We start from the raw sequence: 23,244 nt of genomic DNA, 5'->3' as shown, positions 1-23,244 counted from the left end.
AAGTCAGAAGAGCCGCTCTCTCTGTTAGGCTCGATGGTGACGCCGTCGCCTGGTTGGTAGTCTGGCAGCCCTTCCTCGTAGGCGCTGGCGCGCGGTAAGCGGTTCCTCGCGATTGGGGGCGGGTCGGCCCGGGCTGGGCAGCACGGCCCGGACGAGGGGATTACTAGGGGTCCGGGCTGCGCGGTGGGGCCTAGGCCGGGCGGTCCTGAGCGCTGGGGGCTCCTCGCTTGGCTGAGCACCCCCAGCCTCAGAAAAAAGGAAACACTGTCGGCAGACCCTCTAGACTTGGCCGCCCCCGCCCCCACTCTCGGCGCCCTCCTGCCGTGGGTGGAGGCCGGCCAGTTGGAACTGCTAGGCTGTTGACCGCCTTGCACCTCCAAGCCGGCCCATTGCACTTGAAATAATTTGACTTTTTATTGCTAATAAGGATAATTTGAGTGTTTAGGGTGGCAAGGGCGAGTCAAATATGACTGAAGTGCCTGGCGCGTTCAGTTACAGGTTATACTGTAACCTAACTGTAAATAACACAGTGCGAAGTAGTATGTACTGTGTCCTATCCCATCTCTTAACTTCATCTCCCTGGGTCCCAGTTTCTTAAAGTGCTCTCGTTGACTCTCCTGCCTCTTCAGTTTTGTTGCTTAAAGTTTGTTGATGAGTTTTTCGTCTTTGTTGTTTGGGAATTATAGCGCCATATTAATAGACTAAGGGCATATGAAAGTTTATTTTTCATTCTTTCTGAAAGTTTCACTTGCATTTATTTGTCTGCCTTTGTTTGTCTCCTCATCTGCGATCTTAACCCCTCCCTACTTTCATGATGGATTTGCAAAATTCAGAAAAAGGAAAAAGAATCCCTTCTAATTCTCTTCCATAACTTTATATCCCACTGAAAAAAGAAAAGTCCGTGTTCATGCTGTCTGTCACTACCAGGACCAATAAGCAGAGACAAGGATTGAGTCTTTATGGGTATTTTATTCAGATGCCAGTGATCTCAGAAGACAGCGGGTTGCGTACCCTCAAAAACTGTCTTAACGTTTCATCCTAAGCCAGCCTTTTTATAAGGAGAAGGAAGAGTAGGTAAGGGGTTTGGAAAAAAAGGTTAATGGGTTAAGAATTGCTGTGATTTTCCTGGTAATTCTTTATCTGGTGATCAATAATTCTTTTTTAAAATAATTCCATCGATTGCTTTAAAAATTTTTTTTATTGTTTATGCCAATACGGTTGTTACCACTTTTTCTCCCTTTCCCTGCCTCCACCCAGCCCCATCCTCTCCACTTTGAAATCTCAAGTCGATCCCCCATATTGTTGTCCTTGTCCATGGGTTGTGCGTAAATGTTCTTTGGTTAATCCCTTCACCAACTTTCATCCCACCCCCACCCGCCCCTCCTTACTGACAGCTGTCAGTCTGTTTTATGACTCTAAGCTTCTGTTACTATTTTGTTCCTTGGTTTATTGTGTTCGTTAGATTTCACATATAAGGGAGATCATGTGTTATTTTTCTTTCATTGACTGGCACAATTCACTTAGCATAATTTTCGCCAGGTCTCTACATGCTGTTGCAAAATATAAAAGTTGCTTCTTTTTTATTATTGCATAGTATTCCACTGTGTAAATGTACCACAGCTTTTTTGTTCACTCATCTTCTGATAGGCTGTTTCCAAATCTTAGCTTTTGTATAGTGGTGCTATAACCGTAGGGATGCATGTATTTTTTGTGTTGGTGTTTTGGAATCCTTGGGGTAAATTCCCAGAAGTGGAATTGCTGAATCAAAAGGGAGTTCCATTTTTAATTTTTTGAGGTATCCCCATATTGTTTTACAGAGTGGCTGCACCAATCTGCATTCCACCAACAGTGCACTGGGGTTGCCTTTTCTACGCCACTGCAGCAACACTTGCTTGTTGGTTTATTGATGGTAGCCAGTCTGGCAGATGTAAGGTGATATCTCACTGAGGTTTTAATTTGCATTTCTCTGATGATTAATGATGTTGAACATTTTTTCATATATCTAGAGCTACTCTATGTTTTTTTTGGAGAAGTGTCTATTTAGGTCTTTTGCCCATTTCTTAATAGGGTTGTTTGTCTTCCTGGCATTGAATTGTATTAATTGTTTTTATATTTTGGAGATTAAACCCTTGTCAGATGTATCATTGGCAAAAATGTTCTCCCATAGAATGAGGTCCCTATTCATCTTGCTGATGGTTTCTTTTGCTGTACAGAAGCTTTTTAATTTGAAATAGCCTCATTTGTTTATTTTCTGCTTTGTTTCCAGTGCTTTAGGAGGTAGAGTGGCAAAAATATTTCTACATTGAATATCTGAGATTTTATTCCGTATATTTTCTTCTAGCATTTTTATGATTTCATAACTTACATTTAAATCTTTCATCCATTTGGAGTTTATTTTTGTGTATGGTGTAAGTTGGTGGTCTAGTTTCATTTTTTTTGCATGTACCAGTCCAATTTTTCCAACACCATTTATTGACGAGACTGCCTTTGTATGCTCTTGCTGCCTTGTCAAATATCAGTTGCTCACACAGACATGGATTTATTCCTGGGCTCTCTGTTCTGTTCCATTGATCTATATGTCTGTTGTGCCAGTACTGTTTTTATTACGGTAGCCGTATAGTATAGTTTGATATCAGGATTCGTGATATCTTCAGCTTTGTTCTTCTTTTGTAAGACTGTTATGGCTATTCAGGGTCTTTTTTGGTTCCATATATATTTTTGGAGTATTTGTTCTAGTTCTGTGAAGTATACCATTGGTATTTTAATAGGAATTGCGTTGAATGTGTAGATTGCTTTTGGTAGAGTAGCCATTTAAATGATGTTAATTCTTCCATCCTCGAACATGGTATATGCTTCCACTTACTTGTATCTTCCTTGATTTCTTTCTTCAGCAGGGCCTATAGTTTTCAGAGTACATATCTTTTACCACTGTGGTTAAATATATTCCTAGGTACCTTTTTTTTTTTTTTTTTTTTGTTACAATAGTAAATGGAATTGTTTTCTTAGTTTCTTTTTCTGGTACCTTGTTATTGGTGTATAAAAATGTCATTAATTTCTGGGTATTAATTGTGTATCCTGCTACTTTGTCAAATTTATATATTCTAGTAGTTTTTTGGTGGAGTCTCTAGGGCCATCTATGTACAATGTCATGTTGTCTGTGAATAATGACAGCTTTACTTTTTCCTTTCCAATTTGTATGCTTTTTATTTCTTATCTGATTTCTGTGGCTAGAACTTCTAGTACTATGTTGAATAAGAGTGATGAAAGCGGACATCCCTGTCTTGTTCCTGACATTAGTGGGAACCCTCTTAGATTTGGCCACTGAGAATGATGTTAGCAGTAGGTTTTTCATATATGGTCTTTATTATGTTGAAGTATGATCTCTATACCCACTCTGCTAAGAGTTTTCATCATGAATGGGTGCTGGATTTTATCAAATCCTTTTTCTACTTGTATTGACATGATCATGTGATTTTTATCTTTCATTTTGTTTATGTGATGAATCACATTTATTGATTTGCAAATATTGTACCAACCTTGCATTCCTGGGATAACTCCCACTTAATCGTGGTGTATGATCTTGATATATTGCTTAATCTGGTTTGCTAATATTTTGTTTAGGATTTTAGCATCTATGTTCATCAGGGAAATTGGCCTATAATTTTCTTTCTTTGTTGTGTTTTGGAACTAGGATAATACTGGCTTCATAGAAAGAACTTGGAAGTCTTTCCTCCTCTTGAATTTTTTGGAATAGTTTGAGAAGAATTGGTCACAGTTCTTTGGGTGATTGGCAAAATTCGCTTGCGAAGCCTGGTCCAGGGCTCTTACGTGTTGGGAGTTTTTGATTATTGCCTCAGTTTCATTCATTGTTACCAGTCTAATCAGGTTTTCTGCTTCTTCCTGATTCCGTTTTGGGAGATTGTATGTTTCCAGAAATTTGTCCATTTTGCCCAGGTTGACTTGGTCAGAGACAGTGACTTGTATACTTCCTACTATTTGGAATTCACTAGAGTTTGATTTGGGTCTTGGTATATGATCAGTTTTGTAAAAGTCACAGACACTTAAGAAAGAATCTTTGCAGGATATAAGTTCAATAGCTATTAATTTATGTATTAATGATACAGTTTGAATCTCTTTTGCTTTATTACTGATTCCTTGGTATTTGGTTGTTCATAGTAATTTCTTATAATACCTTGTGTTTCTGTGATATCAGTTATTATTTTACCTCTTTCATTTCTGATTTTATTTATGTGGGCCCTCTATTTTTTTTGAAGAGTCTGGCTAAAGGTTTGTCAATCTCGTTTATCTTTTTGAAGAACCAGCTCCTGGTTTCATTAATCTCCTATATTTGTTTTTTTAGTCTCTGTGTCATTGATTTCCATTTTAGTCTTGATTGTTTCCCTCCTTCAACTTGCCCTGGACTTTGTTTTTGCTTTTCTAGTTCTTTTGGGTACAGGTTTAGATTGTTTATTTGAGATTTTTCTTGTTTCTTGAGGTAAGCCTGAAGGGCTATGAATTTCCCTCTCAGGACTGCTTTTACTATGTCCCATAGAATTGGGGTTGTTTTGTATTTATTTTTATTTGTTTCCAGTTTTTCGATCTCCTCCTTGACCTTATGGGTTACCTCTTCATTATTTAATAACATGCTATTAAGTCTTCAAGTATTTGAATGTCTTTGAATCTTTTTATTGGTGTTCATGCCATTGTTATTGGAGAAAATGTTTGATATCTTTTCAATTTTCTTGGGTTTGTTTAGGCTTGTTTTGTGGCCTAACATGTAGTCTGTCTTTGAGAATGATCTATGTGCATTTGAGAAGAAAGGTATATACTACTTTGGGGTGAAATGTTCTGTCAATATCAATTAAATCCATATGATCTACTGTGTCATTTAATGCTGCTATATTGTGATAGTTTGTCTGGAAGATCTGTCCGTTGTTGATGGTGGGATGTTAAAATCCCCTATTATGACAGTATTGTTGTCTCTATCTTCCTTAAGGTCCACCAAGATTTTTAAAAGATATTTAGATGCTCCTGTATCGGGTGCATATATGTTTAAAAGGGTTACGTCCTCTTGTTGGATTGAACACTTAAGAATTATGAAGCGACCTTCTTTATCTTTTTTTATGGCCTTTGTATTGAAGACTGTTTTTTCAGATATAGGGATTGCTACACCCACTTCTTTTTTTTTGTTTCTATTTGTGTGGAATATTTTCTTCCATCCCTTTACTCTCAGCCTGTGGAGATTGTTTGCTCTGAGGTGGGTCTTTCATAGATAGCATATGTATGGGTTGTGCTTTCTTATCCATTTGGCTACTCTGTGTCTTTTGAGTAGAGCATTTAATCTATTTATATTTAAGGTTATAGATAAGTACTTATTGCCATTTTTAATATTGTATGTATGTTTTTCAATTTCTTATTACAGAATGTCCTTTAACATTGCTTGCAATGCTGGTTTGGTGGTAATGAACTCCTTTAAACTTACTTTGTCTGGGAAACTCTTTATTTGGCCTTCAGTTTTTAAATGATAACCTTTCTGGGTAGAGCAGTCTAGACTGCATGTTCGTAGTTTTCATTACTCTGAATATTTCCTGCCATTCTCTTCTGGCCTGTAATGTTTCTGTTGAGAAATCTGCTTAGATTCTAATGGGGTAGCCCTTGTATGTAACTGACTGTCTCCCAGGCTACCTTTAAACTCTCTCTTTGCCTTCAAGCTTTGCCATTTTAATTATGATGTGCTTTGGTGTAGGTCTCTTTGAGTTCATCTTTATCAGTACACTCTGTGCTGCCTGGATTTGTGTGCCCTTTCCCTTTACCAGGTTGGAAAAGTTTTCTGCCATTACATTTCCAAACAGGTCCTCTATCCCTCTCTCACACTCATTTCCTTCGGGCACTCCTGTGATGCGGCTGTTGTTACACTTGATGTTGTCCCAAAGGTCCCTGAGGCTTTCCTCATTTCTTTTTCATTTTCTCTTTGAGTGGATACTGTCATCTTGTCTTCTAATTCACTGATTCGATCCTCTGCTTCAACTGACTTAGTATTGATTCCTTCAAGCAAATTCTTCATTTCAGATACTGTAATCTTCATTTCTGACTGGTTCTTATTTAGGGTTTCTATATCCTAATGTTTACTATCTACTTAAGTTCTCACTGAGATCATCTAGTTTTCCCATAAGGTCTTTGAGTATCATTATAACCATTATTTTAAACTCTGCACCTGGTATTTGTGTTGCTTCCATTTCATCTGTATCTTTTAACTCTTTTTGCAGGGATTTCTGTTGTTTTGTTTGGGGCATTTTTCATTGTTACCCCATTTGATTTCTGTGTTTGGTAGGTGTGCTATGTCTTCTGAACCTACTTTGCTTGTTTTATGATATAGGTGTCTTGCTGGGGTTAGTTGCCCAATCCTTAGGAACACCTGAACTCTGTGGTCCAGGAGTGTTTCTTTTGAGTTCTTTGACACCCTTGTTGTAGTTGCATCTTAAATGCTGGTGCCTCTTTTGTGGGTAGAGTTATCCCTTCAGTTGGGGAGACCGTAGGAGAAACCATAGACCGTGTGTGGAATGTTGTGTGGTTGCTGCCCCTTGATGAGGCGTTGTTCCCAGCAGGGTCTGGAGCCTGCAGCAGTCCCCCTTGGGGTGTACTGAATGTGTGACTAGTTGGTTCAGGCTTTGGTGTGGGCGGAAGGCCACCACTGGTTTTGTTGGTTCTTGGTCCAGTTGGGTGGGATTCAGGAAAAGGTAGCTTTTAGACAATGGGTGAATCTGGCCCTAGGCTATCTCTCTGCAGCTGCCAGGCTGTTCGCTGCTCCTTTCTGTGTTCACTGGACCTGCTTGTGCATGTGAGGGGCCAGTCTGTATAAAAGAGTCAGCTTCTTCCTGCTTGGAGCTGATGGCAGCCCTGGAAAGGAGCTGAGACTCCCTGAGGTCGGCCTCTTTCAGCCACTCTGCCCTTCACTGAGGTTGCCTGGTTTTTCTCCAGAGCCTTCTGATGAGGGTCTGTAAGTAGATACCAGGACTAGCAGACTTCCACTTTGTTGGCCCTGCAGTCTGTAAGGTCCTCAGTGAGGGGAGAGTGGCCCCTACTTAGAGCCAACCCCTCCAGTCTTTGCCAGAGCCTCCGGCACTTGCTTCCTCGGGGGCCACTCACTGCTGATTCGGGATGGGTACATTCAACTTTTCCCTTTGCAGGAGTGAGTTCAGCAGCTCTGGACTTCACGGGTAGATCAAGGGAGCCTCCTGTTGGGGTTCGGGCAAGACCAGACCTCAGGTCGGGGCTCAACTCTCTCATTCTAAGACCTCAGCAAAGCTCTCTGTCCAGTTCCCAGGTGATATCCCCTAAAAGTCTCACAGTTTAAAGTCCCTGTTCAAAGTTTTTCTTTCTTCCTCCTTTGGAAATGCACCCAGTGGGGGCATCTTGGACCTAGCAGACCTGATCTGCGGTTCCCCCTTTGGAGGTCATGCCTGCAACCCTGCAGGAGGGGAATGGGCATTCCCTTCCCTTCCCAGGGGATTGCAGGCTGTGAGTAGGTTTGCCTGCTGCAAAGTATCCCAGGAACTCAGCTTTAACCTTTCTAACTCACAGCCTACAGCCTTTGTAGGAGACACAGTCCTGAACTCTCTGCTCCATCCAGCCCCCGGTTTGCTTGCAAGCCGAGCTAGGCAGATCTCAAAAATCCCTGGTTACACAAATTTCTGATCTCTCTGCCCAACCGGTCTCAGTGGGAAAGGACCTGAAGATCCAGTGAGTCTTGGCACAGCTGAGAAAAGTTTAGAATGGGCCAAAAAACTACTTTCCCATTTTGCTAGGTACCTCTCCGCAGCCTCAGCAGCAGGGGTTGCTCGCAGCGGTGCGGGGAGGGGGTCAGGGCACCACCCACAGCCTTGAGAGTGGGAAAGCTGGGTTTTTTTCTCATACCACTCAACTAGTTCTCTGTTGTGGCCTCCCCCTGAGCCTCTCCTGCAGCCAGAGGTCACCTTTATGCCACTGCTGTCTGCCACCCTCGGAAGCCCTTTTGTTTTTGTGTGGTTTCTCCCTTAGTCTGATCTCATATAGTGAACTCTTCTGTGTCGGGTGCCCCAACCACAGTTGCACTTCACGCTGAATTTGCAATCTCTCATTTTCACAGGTGTCCTGGAACCTCACTGTATCCCGCCACCAGAGACCCCACAGCTTCCCCTTCCCTCTCTATTGCTGTGAGTATTTTTATGGCCCCACAGTTCAAAGAGGGGGAGCTCTGTTGCTCTGATTCCAGTGTGGACTCTGTTTGTAGAGCAACTGTGCACAGGGTCCTTGCCAGCCACATTTCAGTTCCTTTGAAAAAGTCTGTATGTAGCGCCCACACTGCAGCACTGCGTCACTGGTTGGCCCCCTGCGCATAAACCCCCTCCCAAGGAGTGAGATGTACATGTCCCTCACAGTCATGGCTGGCTGCAGCCGGTAGGTGCCTTTGACGGACCTGCAATGGCAGCCTGGTCCCTGTAGCAGTCTGAGTCTCTGTTCTGAGCTCTCCAGGTGGCTGCCTCAGCAGTAGAAGCTCTGCTCATTGTGAGTGCAGCCTGAATCTCACAGATTCAGCGGATCCCCCTAAGTATCCCTGATTAGGTTGGAGATCCCCATGTGGGACGGAGGCCCCTGGCTCCGAGGGGCGAGGGACCTCCAAAGCTGCGATTTCTGTCTGGTCTCTCCGCCGTGACAGGAGCCACACACAGGGTGTTTCCTCTACCACTTATAAAAATCCCTTTACCAGATGGCACGAAGGATCCTCTGTACTTCTTGGCTGAAAAACTTCATATCAGCTGAGATCCAGTTGATTCTTCAGGTTGTTTGGAAGTTCAGCTGAAAATCCAGGTTGGGGCCAGGAGCAAGTGACTCAGCTTCCACCTGCTCAGCTGCTGTCTTCAGTGTGTATGATCAACAACTCTTTATCTGCGTTTCCTCCCTGGAACACAGTGGTTCAAGTGCTCTCTCAATGGCTTGCAGACTTCTTGGGGCACAAAGGTTGAATTCCTAGTCAACTTCCTGGAGTCACATACATTCCAGCTCTGCATTCCAGTTCCTGCAGTAACCACTTCCACGGGCATGAGTCACTTACGCCTACCAACTATAGCTAAGGCTAAAATCTTTAACCCTGAGTTCCCCTATCATTTTCCCCCTGCCGTTAGTTTTTATTCATCTTATTTCAATAAGATCAGTTTAATTAAATACAAACTAAAACAACATAAAAGCAGGTAAGATCATTTAAAAATAATTTTGCTGTTGAATAAACAGTCTTTCCATATATTAGAAACCATTCTGCAGGCTGTTTGATGACTAAAGGCAGACGGTACATTAGTGGTGGTGTTGCAATCCATCTAAAACAGTTTTCAGTGCAGCTGACAACAGTTGTGCATTTTCCAGGTGGGGCTACGTTAGTGTTTTAAAGAAAATGTCTCCTTGTCCTTTAGAGCTGTCATAGGTTCCCAGGGGAGTACAAATGCCTACAAGACATGAAGTGAAAGTTTGTTCGACTTAGGTTCCAGTTGGCTTTCTGAGACCTATCTTCCAAGTCGAGTAACACCTATCTCCAGGCTCAAAGGAATGTAGCAAACCTGTGGGGAAGAGCTCTCTAATACAGCGAACGTCATGAATCACAGCTGAGTCTGACTTAAATGTGGTACATAGTTCTGTACCTTCACTTCTTGATCTATATACACATCTTTTCATCCAATCATAGCCTAAGATGGATGCCCGTACACAGCTTCATAAGGACTCAATTGAATTCCATTTCAAAGAGCCTTATTCTGTGCAGGGCGATATGTAATACTTGATTCCAATGGAGATGAATTTCTGGACACAGTTTGGCTCTAATTTTCCTCAAGATGTGATTCATCTGCTCTACCTTCCCAAGGAAAACTCGTCAGTTTCCTGTAGAAGCTTGCAGGTAGCCAGCTCTCACGCAGGCTGGCCACCCCTGGACAGTGTGATCTAGTTTGTTTGACAAGCCCGATAAGACTTCTGCCAGGTTTAAGCAGGAACCTAAGAGACCTCATTGCTTGTTGGCAACTCTGGGCCTTCTGTGCTGATAATTTATAGCTGCAAGATGCCAGATGGTTCAAGGTAGCTGTCATATTAGTTAGATGATGCATGTACGTATTATAACAGTTCCTCCTTCTAGTTTTGGACCTTTTAAGTCCTGGCTCAGGATCTCCCCAAAAATCATGGGGGAGTTCTTGAACCCGTGTGATAAGACTGTCAAGCAGTACTGAGTCTTGACCTGATATTCCAGGTCCTGCCATTCAAAAGCAAACAACAGTTGAGAGTGTTGGTCAACCAGAATGCAAAAGAAAGCATGTTTTAAGTCCAATACTGAAAACCAGAGGCTGTCCCCGGGTGTACTGCTACATACAACATCCTTTGTGGCCCTTAAATCTTGTGTTTTACAGGGAGCAGCAGTACCAAATGAGTCCATATTCCTGAAACTTCTGAATTATTGGGCATATTCCTTCTAGGGCCTCCTTTCGCAAGAGACACTGCCTCTTACTGAGAGTCCCTGCTCCCTGCTGCTGGTTTGAGGTCAGCTTTCACAGGGGAGGATCTCTTAGCCTTCCTCGGCCTTCCAGCCGCCCACACAATGGGGTTTACCTGATTCGCAATTTCTTCTGTCCAGGGTTGCTTTCCTCCTTCCCATGGTTTCATAAGGAACTGCCGAGTGTGCTCTGAAGGGACCTGTAGGTGCAACTGTTCTTTTGGAGAGAAAGTGATTTGAACATGGAGTTTCGACAACAAATCCCTTCCAGGGAGAGGAAAACCATATATCCCACAGCACATTCTAATGGCTTCAAGAAAAATTGGCTTCCAGGGTGTCCAGAAATCCCAGTTTTACAGTTTAGTTAGCGGTCTGTTGATCACGGAATATGTCACTCCAGTATCAGTCATGAAAGTCTACAGTGTGTCCTCCCACCATCAGCTTTACCCAGCGTCTCAGGCTCTGGCTTCATTTTCCTTCACTTGGGCTCTCATGTTTCCAGCGCCCGTTTCCTTTGCAGTGTGATTGCCCTGCCCCAGTAGGGGCTTGTCCTCTGCTGAATTTGGTTCCCTGATGGGTTCAGCACGGAGAGGCCAGTGCGGGCTCACTGCTTTGGCTCCCTCGGCCGAGTGAGGAGGAGAACCCCCAGGGCTGGAGGGGCCGTGGGAAGCGGGGCCATGCTCGCCGCAGCCACCCTGCCATTCCCATCCCTCTGTCCTGAGCTGCCGCTCTCTGCCACAGGCGATTCCCTCTCCTCTGGACTATTTTCCCGTTTCCATGATCTTTGACAAAACAACTCCTAATTGCAGTATAGTACAGTAGTTTAAATACCCATTCAGCAGCCAGCGCTCTTCTGAGTCCAGGTTATACATAAGCTAAGCAGTATTACAATGAAAAACCATTTTCTTAAGTTTGTAAGCCAAGGCCGACCAGTCAGCCAGCATTCGCCTGAAAGGACTGTTTTCCCGGAATGGAGGTGCCTCCCCACCCCATTCTGCCAGACAGAGCTTTGTAATGTCCCAAAAACAAGAAGGCACCTTAGTTAACCGGGGGCTGCAGTTCCAAAGCAGAATGTGCGCAAGTCACTCAAGAGTGAAGGCGATGGGGAGTGCCAGGAATCAGAGAAGCAGAGTCCCCAGTGAAATCACATGGCATCTGCGAGGGAGCCTCCAAATCCGTGCCCAGGGCCCCCCCGTCCAGGCAGCGAACGGGGTTCCCTGCCAAACACCCAGGCTCCTGGAGAGCCCCACAGTGTTCCACCAGAGTTTCCAAGATAGGAAACGGGAGAAGTCGGCATTTGTGATTGCGGGACCGAAGTGAGGCGTTTCCTGTGAGCTGGCGTAACTAGCTAAGCGTGCTCCTCTTGGACACTGTCTCTCCAAAAGACACCAGTTGTAGTCTGGTGTCACCTGTGTCTTGATTCCGGAGTTGAACTAGAATTCTCTGGAATTTCTGCTCAAAGTAAATTTTTGCTCAGCACTTCAGATGGTTTTTAATCGAACTAAATTTTCTGTCTGGAGTTGCCTGTGGGTAGTAGGATGTTTTTTACCTTCATGTTTCTGTATTTACCCAGGGAGAAATTTTTCCTCAAATTGACAGAAAGCCAAGTAAAGCACCTTGCTTATCCAGGCAGTCAGCATATAAAACTATTGTTCATCATTTTCAGTTGTAGGTTAATTCATCAAACACACATCATATAAATTAAAATTGAATTCAGTGGTGTTTTTAGCTGGTCTGTTAAATTTTGTTCTGGAGTGATTCTTTTAATAGCTTTACCTTTATTTGTTTTCCAGAGCATTTTTATTCAACCTCTTCATATCAGATTTGTAATGTTAAATAAAACATTAGCTTCTAAAACGGTTTGTGACTCTAAGCAGGCATTTTATAACTATACATCATATGAGTTGCTGGTAACACCTCTGAGCCCAATTTCATGGACCTGTGAAACTTTCAGTGTTAAAAGATACCTAAAACATTAGTGTAAACCTGTCACTTTTATTACTACTATCAAACCACCAAGATTCCCAAATGAGGTTTTTAATTTTCTTTCAATTTAGATACTTTTTTGAAAGAGATAGGATACATAATATCATCCGACAAGGCTAATCAAATTTTATGCTTGCTTTAGGCTATTTTGAGTAGGACAATTAGGCTTAATTTTCAGAAAACCTCAGCACTGTAGCTTTTTTGCTTCATCTTGAGTTGAGACACCCGCCCCATGTACCTCACCACAAAAATTTCCCCCTGCACTTGGCTGCCCTGCAGTATGCAGCTCAGGTAAGTTCCAGGGCCCCTCCCCCCTGCCTTTCCCCTCCTCCAGCCTCCTAGAGCATCTCTCTTGCAGTAGTTCCCCTTACCAACGTCTGTCCTTCCTCATTTCTGGATTCGTCACCCCTGCTGATTTCTTTGACAGTAGTGGGAAGGAAATACTCTTTTCAATGTAGGGCTGTCCTCAGAGGTCATCGTACATGCTTAAGGAACTTCAGCCTCTGGCCTGTCCTAGTTATTCACGGAAGTTTTATTAGTATCATCTTGGAGCAAGGTTTCAGCAATTAAGCATCCCTAAATATTTCCTCTTATTCTTAAAAAAAACATTGATGCCTCCGGTGATTTTCACAAACTGATGGCTGCTTATTCTGCACCGTGACGACTTATAGGAATTTTTGAGAAAAACTTGAAAAGCTTTCTGCATTATTCTGTTCCATGAAAAGTTTCATATATTTTGCCCTGGCTGGTGTGGCTCGTTGAATTGAGCACCAGCTAGTGAACCGAAAGGTTGCTGGTTTGATCCCCAGTCAGGGCACATGCCTGGGTTGCAGGCCAGGTTCCTGGTTGGGAGTGTGCAAGAGGCAACCAAACAGTGTTTCTCACATCCATGTTTTTCTTCCTCTTTTTCCTCCTCCCTTCCCCTGTCTCTGAAAGTAAATAAATAACATTTTTTTAAAAGCGTCATGTATTTTGAGGTTCACCAGGCAGATATTTTTTCAGATTGTAATAAAAAAATAATATTAATATATAGTGCTTTATGATTTACAGAGTAGATTACTGTGTATTATAACTCAGTTGACTCTGCCAGCAACTGATGAGGATTATTTTGCTCTAGGAAAAACTGGGACTATAATTCAGTTCCAGATTCTCAGTTTCAAAGCTTTCAGAAGTTCAGTGTAATACCTCTTAACTAAAACTTAGATAACTTAGCATATTATAAATGGCCCAGGCAAAACTTTCAGAGCAAAAACTTGGTGTTTTCCTTTCTTTTCAAAAGCAAATTCTCAGGACTCTACTTGTTTTCATCAGTCAGGTTTCTCCTCAGTTAATTTCCCCAGCAGTTCTAGTCTTAGTTATCCGCTTCGCAGAGGTAGTTCTGATGATTTTGCTAGTAGTTCCAGCAAAAGTCCCAGGGCTGACTGTGGCCCAGCTTAGGCTGCGTGCCTACCCGTAACTGGCCAGACCGGAAACCAGGTTTGTAGAGGCCAAGCCTGGGTCCTGTGTCCCTGCCTCTCAGGTCACATGGCGTGAAGGCGGGGAAGTAGACAGATACCTGAAGAGACACTGGGGTGCTGCCACCAGCAGAGCAGGGAACGGGTGCCGGGCCGGCAGAAGAACCACTCTCCGCTGGAGAGAAGATGAAACTAACTGGGATTGAATGCGCTCTCGGAGGAGTTCCTCAGTACACATTACACCCTAAAGGCTCTGAGTTCAAAGACAAAAATGAAAGCTCATTTGACAGGGGATAAAAGAACTCCCAGAAAGTTTTCTTTTAAGCTTTGGTAATATAATGTTCGACTGATACCCTTGCTAAATTATCTTCTGGTTTGATTCTTCTGTTAATCTGTACTTGGAATTGCAAATACTTGAAATCTCATGGAACTGGAGATTTTCAGCTAACTTAGGTGAGTTTTGTACTTACTGTAATGGTATCTGAGTTCTTTACCGGCCCAATCAGACGACCCCAGCATACCACCCCTCCTGTATATAGACTGACTTGCTATCTAGTGGGGTTTCCAAGCAGGGACTGCAGGGGGAAAGGAGCAAACCACCAAACAAAAACCCAGAGTAAGAACACCAAGCCATGTTTAGGATCTCCATCGCTTTTTCTGGTGCTGTTTTACCTGTGTTAGGGATAATTATACCCAACCAGATGAAGGAAGAAAGGAAAGTAGCTGAAGCTCCTGATTGGGGGGATCAGGTGGAAAGCGTGCCCTTAGGGTCCACAGTTACAGAGGGGAAGCCCCTCCTCCAGTGAGTCCCCCAGAAGCCTGGCCTCTGCCAGCTGCGGAGGTGTCGCCCCCACCTGTGGCAGGGCTCTCTGACAGCTGGGACTGCACAGGTCAGCTTTAGGTGTAAAGAAGAGGAGTTGATACTCAGGTTTTGAAAAGCTCGTTCAGATTAATATCCAACTATTGAAAAACCAGGAAATCTCAGAAATGGGAATAATTACATCAATATCATAGTTTCTGTGCCAGATGTTTTTGTTTAAAATTATTCTCATATCTTTACCCTGTTATTCCAGATATAATATGTGAGAAATTTATTTCAGGTGGCCTACCCACCAACAAAGAAAGGATCTAGCTAGACACAGAATGACCCACAGTGGGGAATCTAATGTATAAAGTACAATGAGTGAGTGTAATGTATGACTTAAAAAACAAACAAACAAAAAAAACCCCTGAAATTTCGGTAAAATTATTGATGTTTGTGGAAGAAAGTGCACGCGCGTGCGCGCGCGCGCGTGTGTAAAACTACTGTATATTTCTTAAAAATTACAAATTATTCCAAATTTGAGTTTGACTTTACTAGAATTAAAATGCCCGTTCATTAATAGGATAATGTTCTTTTGTAAATTATTACTCTTCTAAAGAGTACAGGTTATTGTGTATTTCACAGATAAAACTGAAGCATTTCAAGGACTTGGTAATTGGACCTAAGACCATCAGACTATGAAGCCCTTGTACTTTCCTCTATAACAAGCTTCCTAGTGGATTGACTATTACATTTAATATCCATTTTACCATTGGAAAATTAAGATGTTTATAACTTAGTTACCTTTTTGCTTTATTTAGAAACCCTCTTGGAGGTTATGGATGAGAAGCCCCATCCTGGCACTGTAAGTGAGAGCTCAGAGCTGCTTTTCTCCTTTGGAGTCATAGCAGATATTCAATATGCTAACCTAGAAGACGGCTATAATTACCAAGGAAACAGAAGAAGATACTACAGACATAGTATCATTCACTTACAGGATGCTATCAAACACTGGAATAAAGAAAGCAGCCCGCCCTGTTGTGTACTTCAGCTCGGAGATATCATTGATGGCTATAATGCGCAGTATAAAGCGTCAGAGAAGTCACTAGAACTTGTTATGAATGTGTTTCAAATGCTTAAAGTCCCAGTTCATCATACATGGGGAAATCATGAATTCTATAACTTCAGCAGAGAGTATTTAACAAACTCTAAACTGAACACAAAGTTTCTAGAAGATCACATTGTACATCATCCTGAGACTGTGCCTACAGGGAGTTACTACGCTTACCATTTTGTGCCATTCCCTAAATTCCGGTTCATTTTACTCGATGCTTATGACTTGAGTGTCTTGGGCGTGGATCAGTCTTCTCCAAAATACCAGCAGTGTCTGAAGATGCTGAAGGAGCACAATCCAAATTTGGAATTGAATAGTCCTCAAGGTGAATTATTCCTTTGAGCTGAGAATCTAATACATTGTCTTTAACTTCTCCAGCTACCTTTTATTCAGCAGGAAGATGGATGATTAAGGTAAAAGTATATTGTCACTGTCGTTCAGGGTCAGGATTTCTCACAGGCCTCATGGCACATGGATTGGTTGCAGTTGGTTCAAGATTTCTTTAACAGATACCTGAATGCCTGCTTGGGGCTGAGCGCTTTTCCTAGAGCTTAGCTGCTTAGAACTGTAAGCAGTATTGACAGAGCTGCTTTTTTAAGGCATAGAGTGGAGGAAACAAGAAAAGGAAGCAGGCAGGACTGGTAATTAATGACAGAGTAACAAGATTATTTCCACAATGATATATGCTACCAAGAAAATAAAGGGGGACTGTTTTAGCTCGGGTGATCAGAGAGAGCTTCTCCAAGGAGCAAAACACTTAAGCCGAAACCTAAATGACTAGGAGGGAGTCGACCTTGGGAAGAACACCTGCGACAGGGAGAAACGAATGCAGAGGCACTGAGCATAGGAGGACTTCGGCATTGCCGAACGCGGGAAAGAGTCAGCAGGAGGGCTCTGGAGTAGTTCAGTGGACACTAAAGAGTCTATTTTATTTTCAGTGTGATAGGAAGCTAATGAAGTAAGCAGAATGTCAAGACTAGGAATAAGATACAGTGTGATTTATTTGTATATCACTGTAAATCGTGGTGGTTTCCTATTTTAACTCAATTGCTGCCAAATGTTCCTAAAGAGCAGTGTACCCATATTAGCCAAGTTTGAATGTCCTAATGAGAAGAAAATGATATTTGATGGATCTAACTTACAGAATTCATTTTAGGGCTTTCCGAGCCTCAGTTTGTCCAGTTTAATGGAGGATTCAGCCAAGAACAACTGAACTGGTTGAATGAAGTCCTTACATTCTCTGACAGAAACCAGGAAAAGGTGGTGATCGTGAGTAAGTACTTAAATGATTTGTTAACTACTAGCATTCTACAGAATGAGAAAAGTTAGATTTTTAAAATGTACTAATAACATTTATTATACTGCGCTATCTTCTTTCTATAAAATGAATGCTTAGTTTAAATATTTTTTTATTGAAAAAAGTCTGATATTTTATTGAGAAAAACAATCTGAGTATGAGATTAACATTTAAGGTCGAGTCAGGGAAGAATTGAATTGTAAAATAGCAAACATATCTTGCCATATACTAGAGCCTGTGAGTTGGCCTTTTAGGTTTCATAGTAGAATTTCCCCAAATGGGATCCATTTACATAGTGAAATTTAAATGAAAAATTCAGTTCAGGCCCCGGCCCAAATCCCAACCTTCGGAGACCTACCTGTGAGTGCAGTGGCCACCAGCCAGAGGCCCCTGCCGCCAGGATGAAAGCAAAGCCGGTCCAATGGCCATGAGTGTTAGAGACCCTACTGGCAGGGAGCCCGGATGTCATTATTATTTTCATTCAGAATCATGTTTACAGACGTACTGCCATCAGAGATTGTAGGAATCCAAGTGCTTAGAATCCACCCAGATGTGAGTGTGTGCACGTTCACGTATACACAAAGACTTGAACTGGAATTTGCACTGTGGCTGGTGCACTTGGTTTGGGGGCTGAGACTAGATGCCTTTAGAACCTCAGGATTAGATCCTGGAGTAGTTCAGTGGACACAGGATTAGATCCTGAGGTGGTTTGAGGGATCTAATTGATGTGGCATAACAGATGAGGATACTGGACAAGGACAGAATGCCATTCTGGCTCTTACGTCTGTGATCTGTGTGACTCTGGACAAATGTCCAGCCTACAAACTCTGCTTTTCGCAGTATTGCATCAAATGAAATTGTGAACATGAAAACTTTGAAAATGACAAGCTGTCCAAATAGTTGATAAAAAATTAGGTGTCTATCTATATATGTAGTTTTTTACTTACTATCTTCCACTGATGTCATAAAAACATGTAGACGGAGTTAGAGGTGTTTCTACTACCATCAGTGTATCAAATGGCACTCAAGGCTTGGAACTTGTAAGGTACCCTTGGGGGTTATTTGCATGATGTGACAGTATTTTGGTTTTGCAATGAGTGGTCTCAGAAACTGAGATACCTCCTGACTGTCTCTGCTTTTAAGTTTTTCACTGCTAGCTTGGACTTGTTACTTTAGAGAGTACTGGAGCTAAAAGGGACCTTGAGATCATATAGTCAAACCTTTTAATTCTAAAGATAAGGAAACTGAACCAAAAGAGGTTAAACTAAAATCACACAGCTACTGACAGAACTGAGACTAGAGAGTGTGTTTTGATTCCCAGCCCCTTTCCCGCTCTGTCCTATAGTCTTCTCGTGTTTTCTGTCAGTGCACTTATCAGCAGTATCCATCTCTTAAATTTCTTCTGTCGTCTGTAACCTTAGAAACTGGATGAACAACCTTTAACAACTGAGTGTCTCCGACTTTCTTTAGCAAAGTTTAAAATGACTAATAGAAACTTTCTTTTCTTTTGCTTTTTCACTGTCCTTTTGGCTACTCCGATATTATTTTGCCCAATTCTCAAGTTTTGGCCATGAGGTTGGAAGGACAGAATTGCTCTTAGTGGAGCTCTGGAGCCCTGCGGCAGGAGGAGGTTTTGCGTGGAGGGTTAGGAGTTCAAGTTTGAAAATACTAAGTTTCAGGTGCCTGTTACCTATCAGTGGAGATGTTGAGCAAGCAGTCTGGAGATAATGAATCTGAAATTCAGAATAGAAGTTTGGGCGGGGTGTACAAATGTCGAAATCGAAAGACTGCAGATGATGTTTGAAACTATGTACGTACATGACTAAGATCACCAAGTCTTCACGTGTAGACAGAGAAGTGAAGCCCAAGAACCAAGCATGCAGGCCCTTCTAATACAGGGGAAACGAGGAACCGGCCGAGGAGAGTGAGGCTTAGTTAGTAGACCCTGAGGTTGCGGGGAAGCTCAGAGGACCGGTTCTGTCCTGGACTCGGTGAGAAGGGAGCAGCCAGGACTTGGCAGACGATCCCCTCTGGTATCTAGACCCGGGAGGCCGCACAGCCCCTTTGCGCCCTTAGCCCTCGTCGCAGCTTGCGTTGCTTCAGTGTGTGCGTGCGTGCAAGTAACAGTGCAAGTACTGTTAGCGCCTTTCTTTTTTTTACTTGTAATACAAACTAATAGATACTAAGCAGCATAAAAATATTTAGAATAAAAATAAACAGTAACAGAGAGAAAAGTAATTTAATGAGAGGAAGCAAAGCCCAGGGAGCTGTTGTACCCGTACTTCAGAGTGCACATGTGGCCTGATCCATGACGTGGCCTCATACGTGTCTTGGCATCAGGAATTTGAAAGTCTTCTGGCTCCACTTCCACATATGACCTGTGGGGCCCAGTGTGAGTGTTTCTCACGTTAGCTCAGCCTCCTCATCCGTAAAGTGGCTGTGGCTACCTTGCTCTCCTGGAGGTGTTTAAAGTGGCATTAATCACTTTTTTATAAAACATTGACCATTTATAAAAATGACATCTGAGCCACTGGCCCGTCCCTAAAGTGTTTTTTCCCTGAGGAGTCTGCCGTGTGTGCATACACCATGGGTATACCTAAGGAGGTCGGCGGGCCTGGGCTCGCGCACGGCGTTGGCTTGCCTCTGGCTGCCTTTGCAGACGGCGCCGTGCAGGGCGCCCGTGGTCTCCCTTGATGTTTGAACATCTTGAGACTCTCGGGGCTCTCTCTCGCCTGGGGCCTCTCTGCCCTTGCGTGTGGACTGTCTCACCCTTCACACGCTGGAGACATGGCTGTAGAGGATCTGGTTCTTCACGTGTGTGAACTCTTGCTGGTCTCAGTCTGTAACGAGGTAGTAGTACACATGTTTTTCTGAGTATTAGCTTTTAGCCGTTTATTTTGGTGGAAGGGGTGTATCCTAATTGGCTCCTAACTCTTCTTCTCTTTGACAAACAGGCCACCTTCCTATTTACCCAAATGCCTCTGACGCCGTGTGCCTGGCCTGGAATTTCAGGGACGCCCTTGCAGTCATTTGGTCTCATGAGTGTGTGGTGTGTTTCTTCGCCGGTCACACTCACGATGGTGGCTACTCCGAGGACCCGTGTGGTGTGCACCACGTCAACGTGGAAGGCGTCATCGAGACCGCTCCAGACAGCCAGGCGTTCGGCACCGTTTATGTCTATCCTGACAGGATGGTGCTGAGAGGGAGTGGCCGCGTCACAGATAGGGTCATGAATTATAAGAGGAAAAACCTTTTCCATTTTTAGTCTGATTTGTTTTATCTTTATAGAAAAAGGATGGCTTTGGTTTGTGTTTTTGTTCCCCTACCCCACCCCTAAATCCTCAGTGTCCTTGTTACTCTGCTGGCTTCAGCGTGTGTCAGCTCACAAGGCGTTCTGAAATGTCATTTCTGGATCATATATCTAGCGCTGAAAATCGGAAAGAAGGTGAATGAATGTGACCCAGGGAGGAGACCGGGGGGCGGGGCGGGGAGGGTGGTGAGAGTCCTCGAAACAGACTGTATTGTAGCCTTACCTGAGTTTTTAAAAAAATTTTTTTCCTTTGTACAAGGAAAATATGCTCATGTAGTAGCTATGAAACTTAAAATTCATAAAAAAAGAAAGTAAGCTCAGGTAAAGCTTTTTTTTTAACCCTGCTATGCAAATGAGCCTTGGACATATTTTTGCTCAGAATATCCATCATGTTGTACTTTTACAGACTTGCGTTCCTATATTGTAGACCAAAGCTATCAAGTTGCTTCACAGGTGACTGAATGGTGCTCCCATTCACACGGGTGAATGTGTGCCCTCCCGTGTGAGGCTATAAAAAGGGCCTTTAGGGAAGGTATGTGACTCTCGTGACTCCAACCAAAGCAGAAGCAAGTGCCAGTGCAGCTCTGTGCCTGCTGCCGTGGCCTGTCTGGGCCACCGGCCAGTGCTGCGTGAGGACAGCAGCCAAGTGAATGTACCTTTGACTCCCTTCACAGATAAGCGGGACACGTTAACTCCGCTGTCGTAGCTGCTAAGGCTTACTTGCAGAAACACGCACTGGGCGGCCAAGGGGGCCTGTTGAAGTGGAGAGGAAGTCTGATTCAGGGCTTAAAACCAGCAAGAGAGAAACCAGTGCCAGTCGACACAGGTGTGCGTGGTGGGGGTACAGGCACGGGCGCTTTCTGTGGCTGCTGTGGCAAATTCCCACAAACTGGGTGGCTTAAGTAACACACATTTGTTCTCTTACAGTTGTGGAGTCAGAAGGCTGAAATTACTGTCACTGGGCTGAGACCAAGATGGTGATAGGGCTGTGCTCCCTCGGGGGCCTGGGGGCGGATCCGTTTCCTTGCCTTTTCCAGCTTCTGGAGCTGCGTCTCTTGCATTCCTTGGCCTATGGCTCCCTCCCTCCATTGTCACAGCCAGCAAGGTCACGCTGTCAGATCTCTTTCTGCTTTGTTGTCACATTGCCTTTTACTCTTCTATCTAGTCAAGTCTCTGTGTCTCTCTTCCTCTCTCTCTGTCTCACAATTGTGATTACATTGAGGGCCCACCAGATAATCCAGGACCATCTCATCTTCAGAGCCTCGACTTGATCACGTCTGCAAAGCCCATTTTGCTATAAAAGGTAACAGTCATACACCGTGGGGATGAGGGCCTGGATATCTCGAGGGCTGCCGTTCGGCTTACCTCAGCGATGGCTGTACTGTACTCCCTGCTTCGCCGACTTTGTGAACAGACAGATCCCTGGATGTACGTGTGTGAAGACAGGACTGTGGGAATGTGGGGCAGAAGTTTAATTTTGTTTGAAGGGATGACTTGAAACAAAAATGGTTTAAATGGGTGTGGAGGGGCATTTCAAGTAGACAGAACAGCGCAGGCGGAGGCCGGGAAGGATATGCCACATCTAGGAGCGGCACGTACTGCTGTGAGGTCTCCAGAAGAGCAAGCAGGGAGAGGTTAAGCTTCGGCTGTGTGGGGAGCAGCCTCGAATGACCAGCCCAGAGTTGGGATGTATCTCGTCCTCCAGTGCGAGGACCCGCGGGCGCCTGCGTGGGGCGCTGTGCGATCAGGGTTGCGTCTCAGTCCAGGCCGCAGGGAACGGGAGGCTGGTGTGGAACGGTGACAATGGCAGGAAAAGACTGGGGGTGAGAGACAGGCTTTGATAATAGACATACTAAACTTACTAATAATACTTAAATTCATCTGAAAAGTAGAGTTTAAAAGCAATTAAAGGCAGTACTCTCCTTTTACATACCTATGGAGATTTAAAAGGAACTATATATTTCCAGAATTCAGTGTGTTACGGGCGATGTAGGTATGATGAAAGTGTGGTACTTCTTTTTTTCAAATTGGAGCATTACCATCTCTTAAGCACAGAATCAAGCATTACTCGGAGGACGGGCGGGTCCCATATAGGTAGCATTTGCGAGTAAGTCCATTTCTTCATATATGACCTTCATAGTTATACTAGAAGGTATAAAAGTCATAAATACTATACGACCTAAGTGTATACTGGAACATTGAAATACTTTATTGACTCTCAAATTTCACTTCAATTGCTTTCATATCAACAAGATTTTTTTTTCATTTTATGTTATCCAAATTTTAAATCAAGAATTTCTGACCGGTGGCCATTGCATAAACCAAACAGAACACACGCATACCTTTAACAAACATTTATAATAGAACACTTAATAGAGACGGACTACCAGGCGCACTCCCGCTCTCCTGACATACGACTGGTGCTCACGCTTTTTGGTGAAACAGTTCCCAGGTCTCGCGAAGCAGGGCCTTGGCCGCCAAGCTGGAGGGCAGCCTGTGCGCAAGCGCGGCCCCCCATCTGCACTCGGCAGCGCTGATGCGCAGAAATACAACGCGTGCCCCCGGAGGGGGGGGGTTAAATATTTTAGCAGTTGTGTTTAAAAAGTAAACAAGCAGATAAAATGAATTTTAATAATTTATTTACCCCAGTATATCTAAAATATTTCAACATGTAATCAAAAAATTTTACATTTTTAATACGATGTCTTTAAAATCTAGTGTATATTTTATACTTAGATCTTTTCCATTTGGGCACTAACTTCATTGGAAGCACTTGA

General features: G+C 43.4%; 1 protein-coding gene across 2 annotated transcripts; it reads left to right on the top strand.

Annotated features, from left to right (window-relative positions):
• The first annotated feature begins 6 nt into the window (after positions 1-6).
• ADPRM (ADP-ribose/CDP-alcohol diphosphatase, manganese dependent) lies at positions 7-23,173 on the top strand. Of its 2 annotated transcripts, XR_008528952.1 has the most exons (6): positions 7-94; positions 8,126-8,192; positions 15,568-16,185; positions 17,017-17,133; positions 20,112-21,293; positions 21,395-23,173. XR_008528952.1 is itself a non-coding variant. In XM_054571238.1 (5 exons), exons 3-5 carry the CDS (start codon positions 15,585-15,587, stop codon positions 20,420-20,422), a joined length of 1,029 nt encoding a protein of 342 aa, XP_054427213.1. In that variant the 5' UTR covers positions 7-94; positions 8,126-8,192; positions 15,568-15,584; the 3' UTR covers positions 20,423-23,173. The 2 variants fall into 2 exon arrangements, 1 of the variants encoding a protein (XP_054427213.1); XM_054571238.1 differs by having other exon boundaries at positions 20,112-23,173.
• Positions 23,174-23,244: the final 71 nt, after the last annotated feature.

The sequence above is a fragment of the Pteronotus mesoamericanus genome, unplaced genomic scaffold, assembly GCF_021234165.1.
Source record: "Pteronotus mesoamericanus isolate MK-2021 breed Mesoamerican mustached bat unplaced genomic scaffold, CSHL_Meso_final contig_22, whole genome shotgun sequence".
Classification (NCBI taxonomy): Eukaryota; Metazoa; Chordata; class Mammalia; order Chiroptera; family Mormoopidae; genus Pteronotus; species Pteronotus mesoamericanus.
Note: the sequence above shows the minus strand (reverse complement) of the source record. Positions and strands in the feature narration are given on the sequence as shown.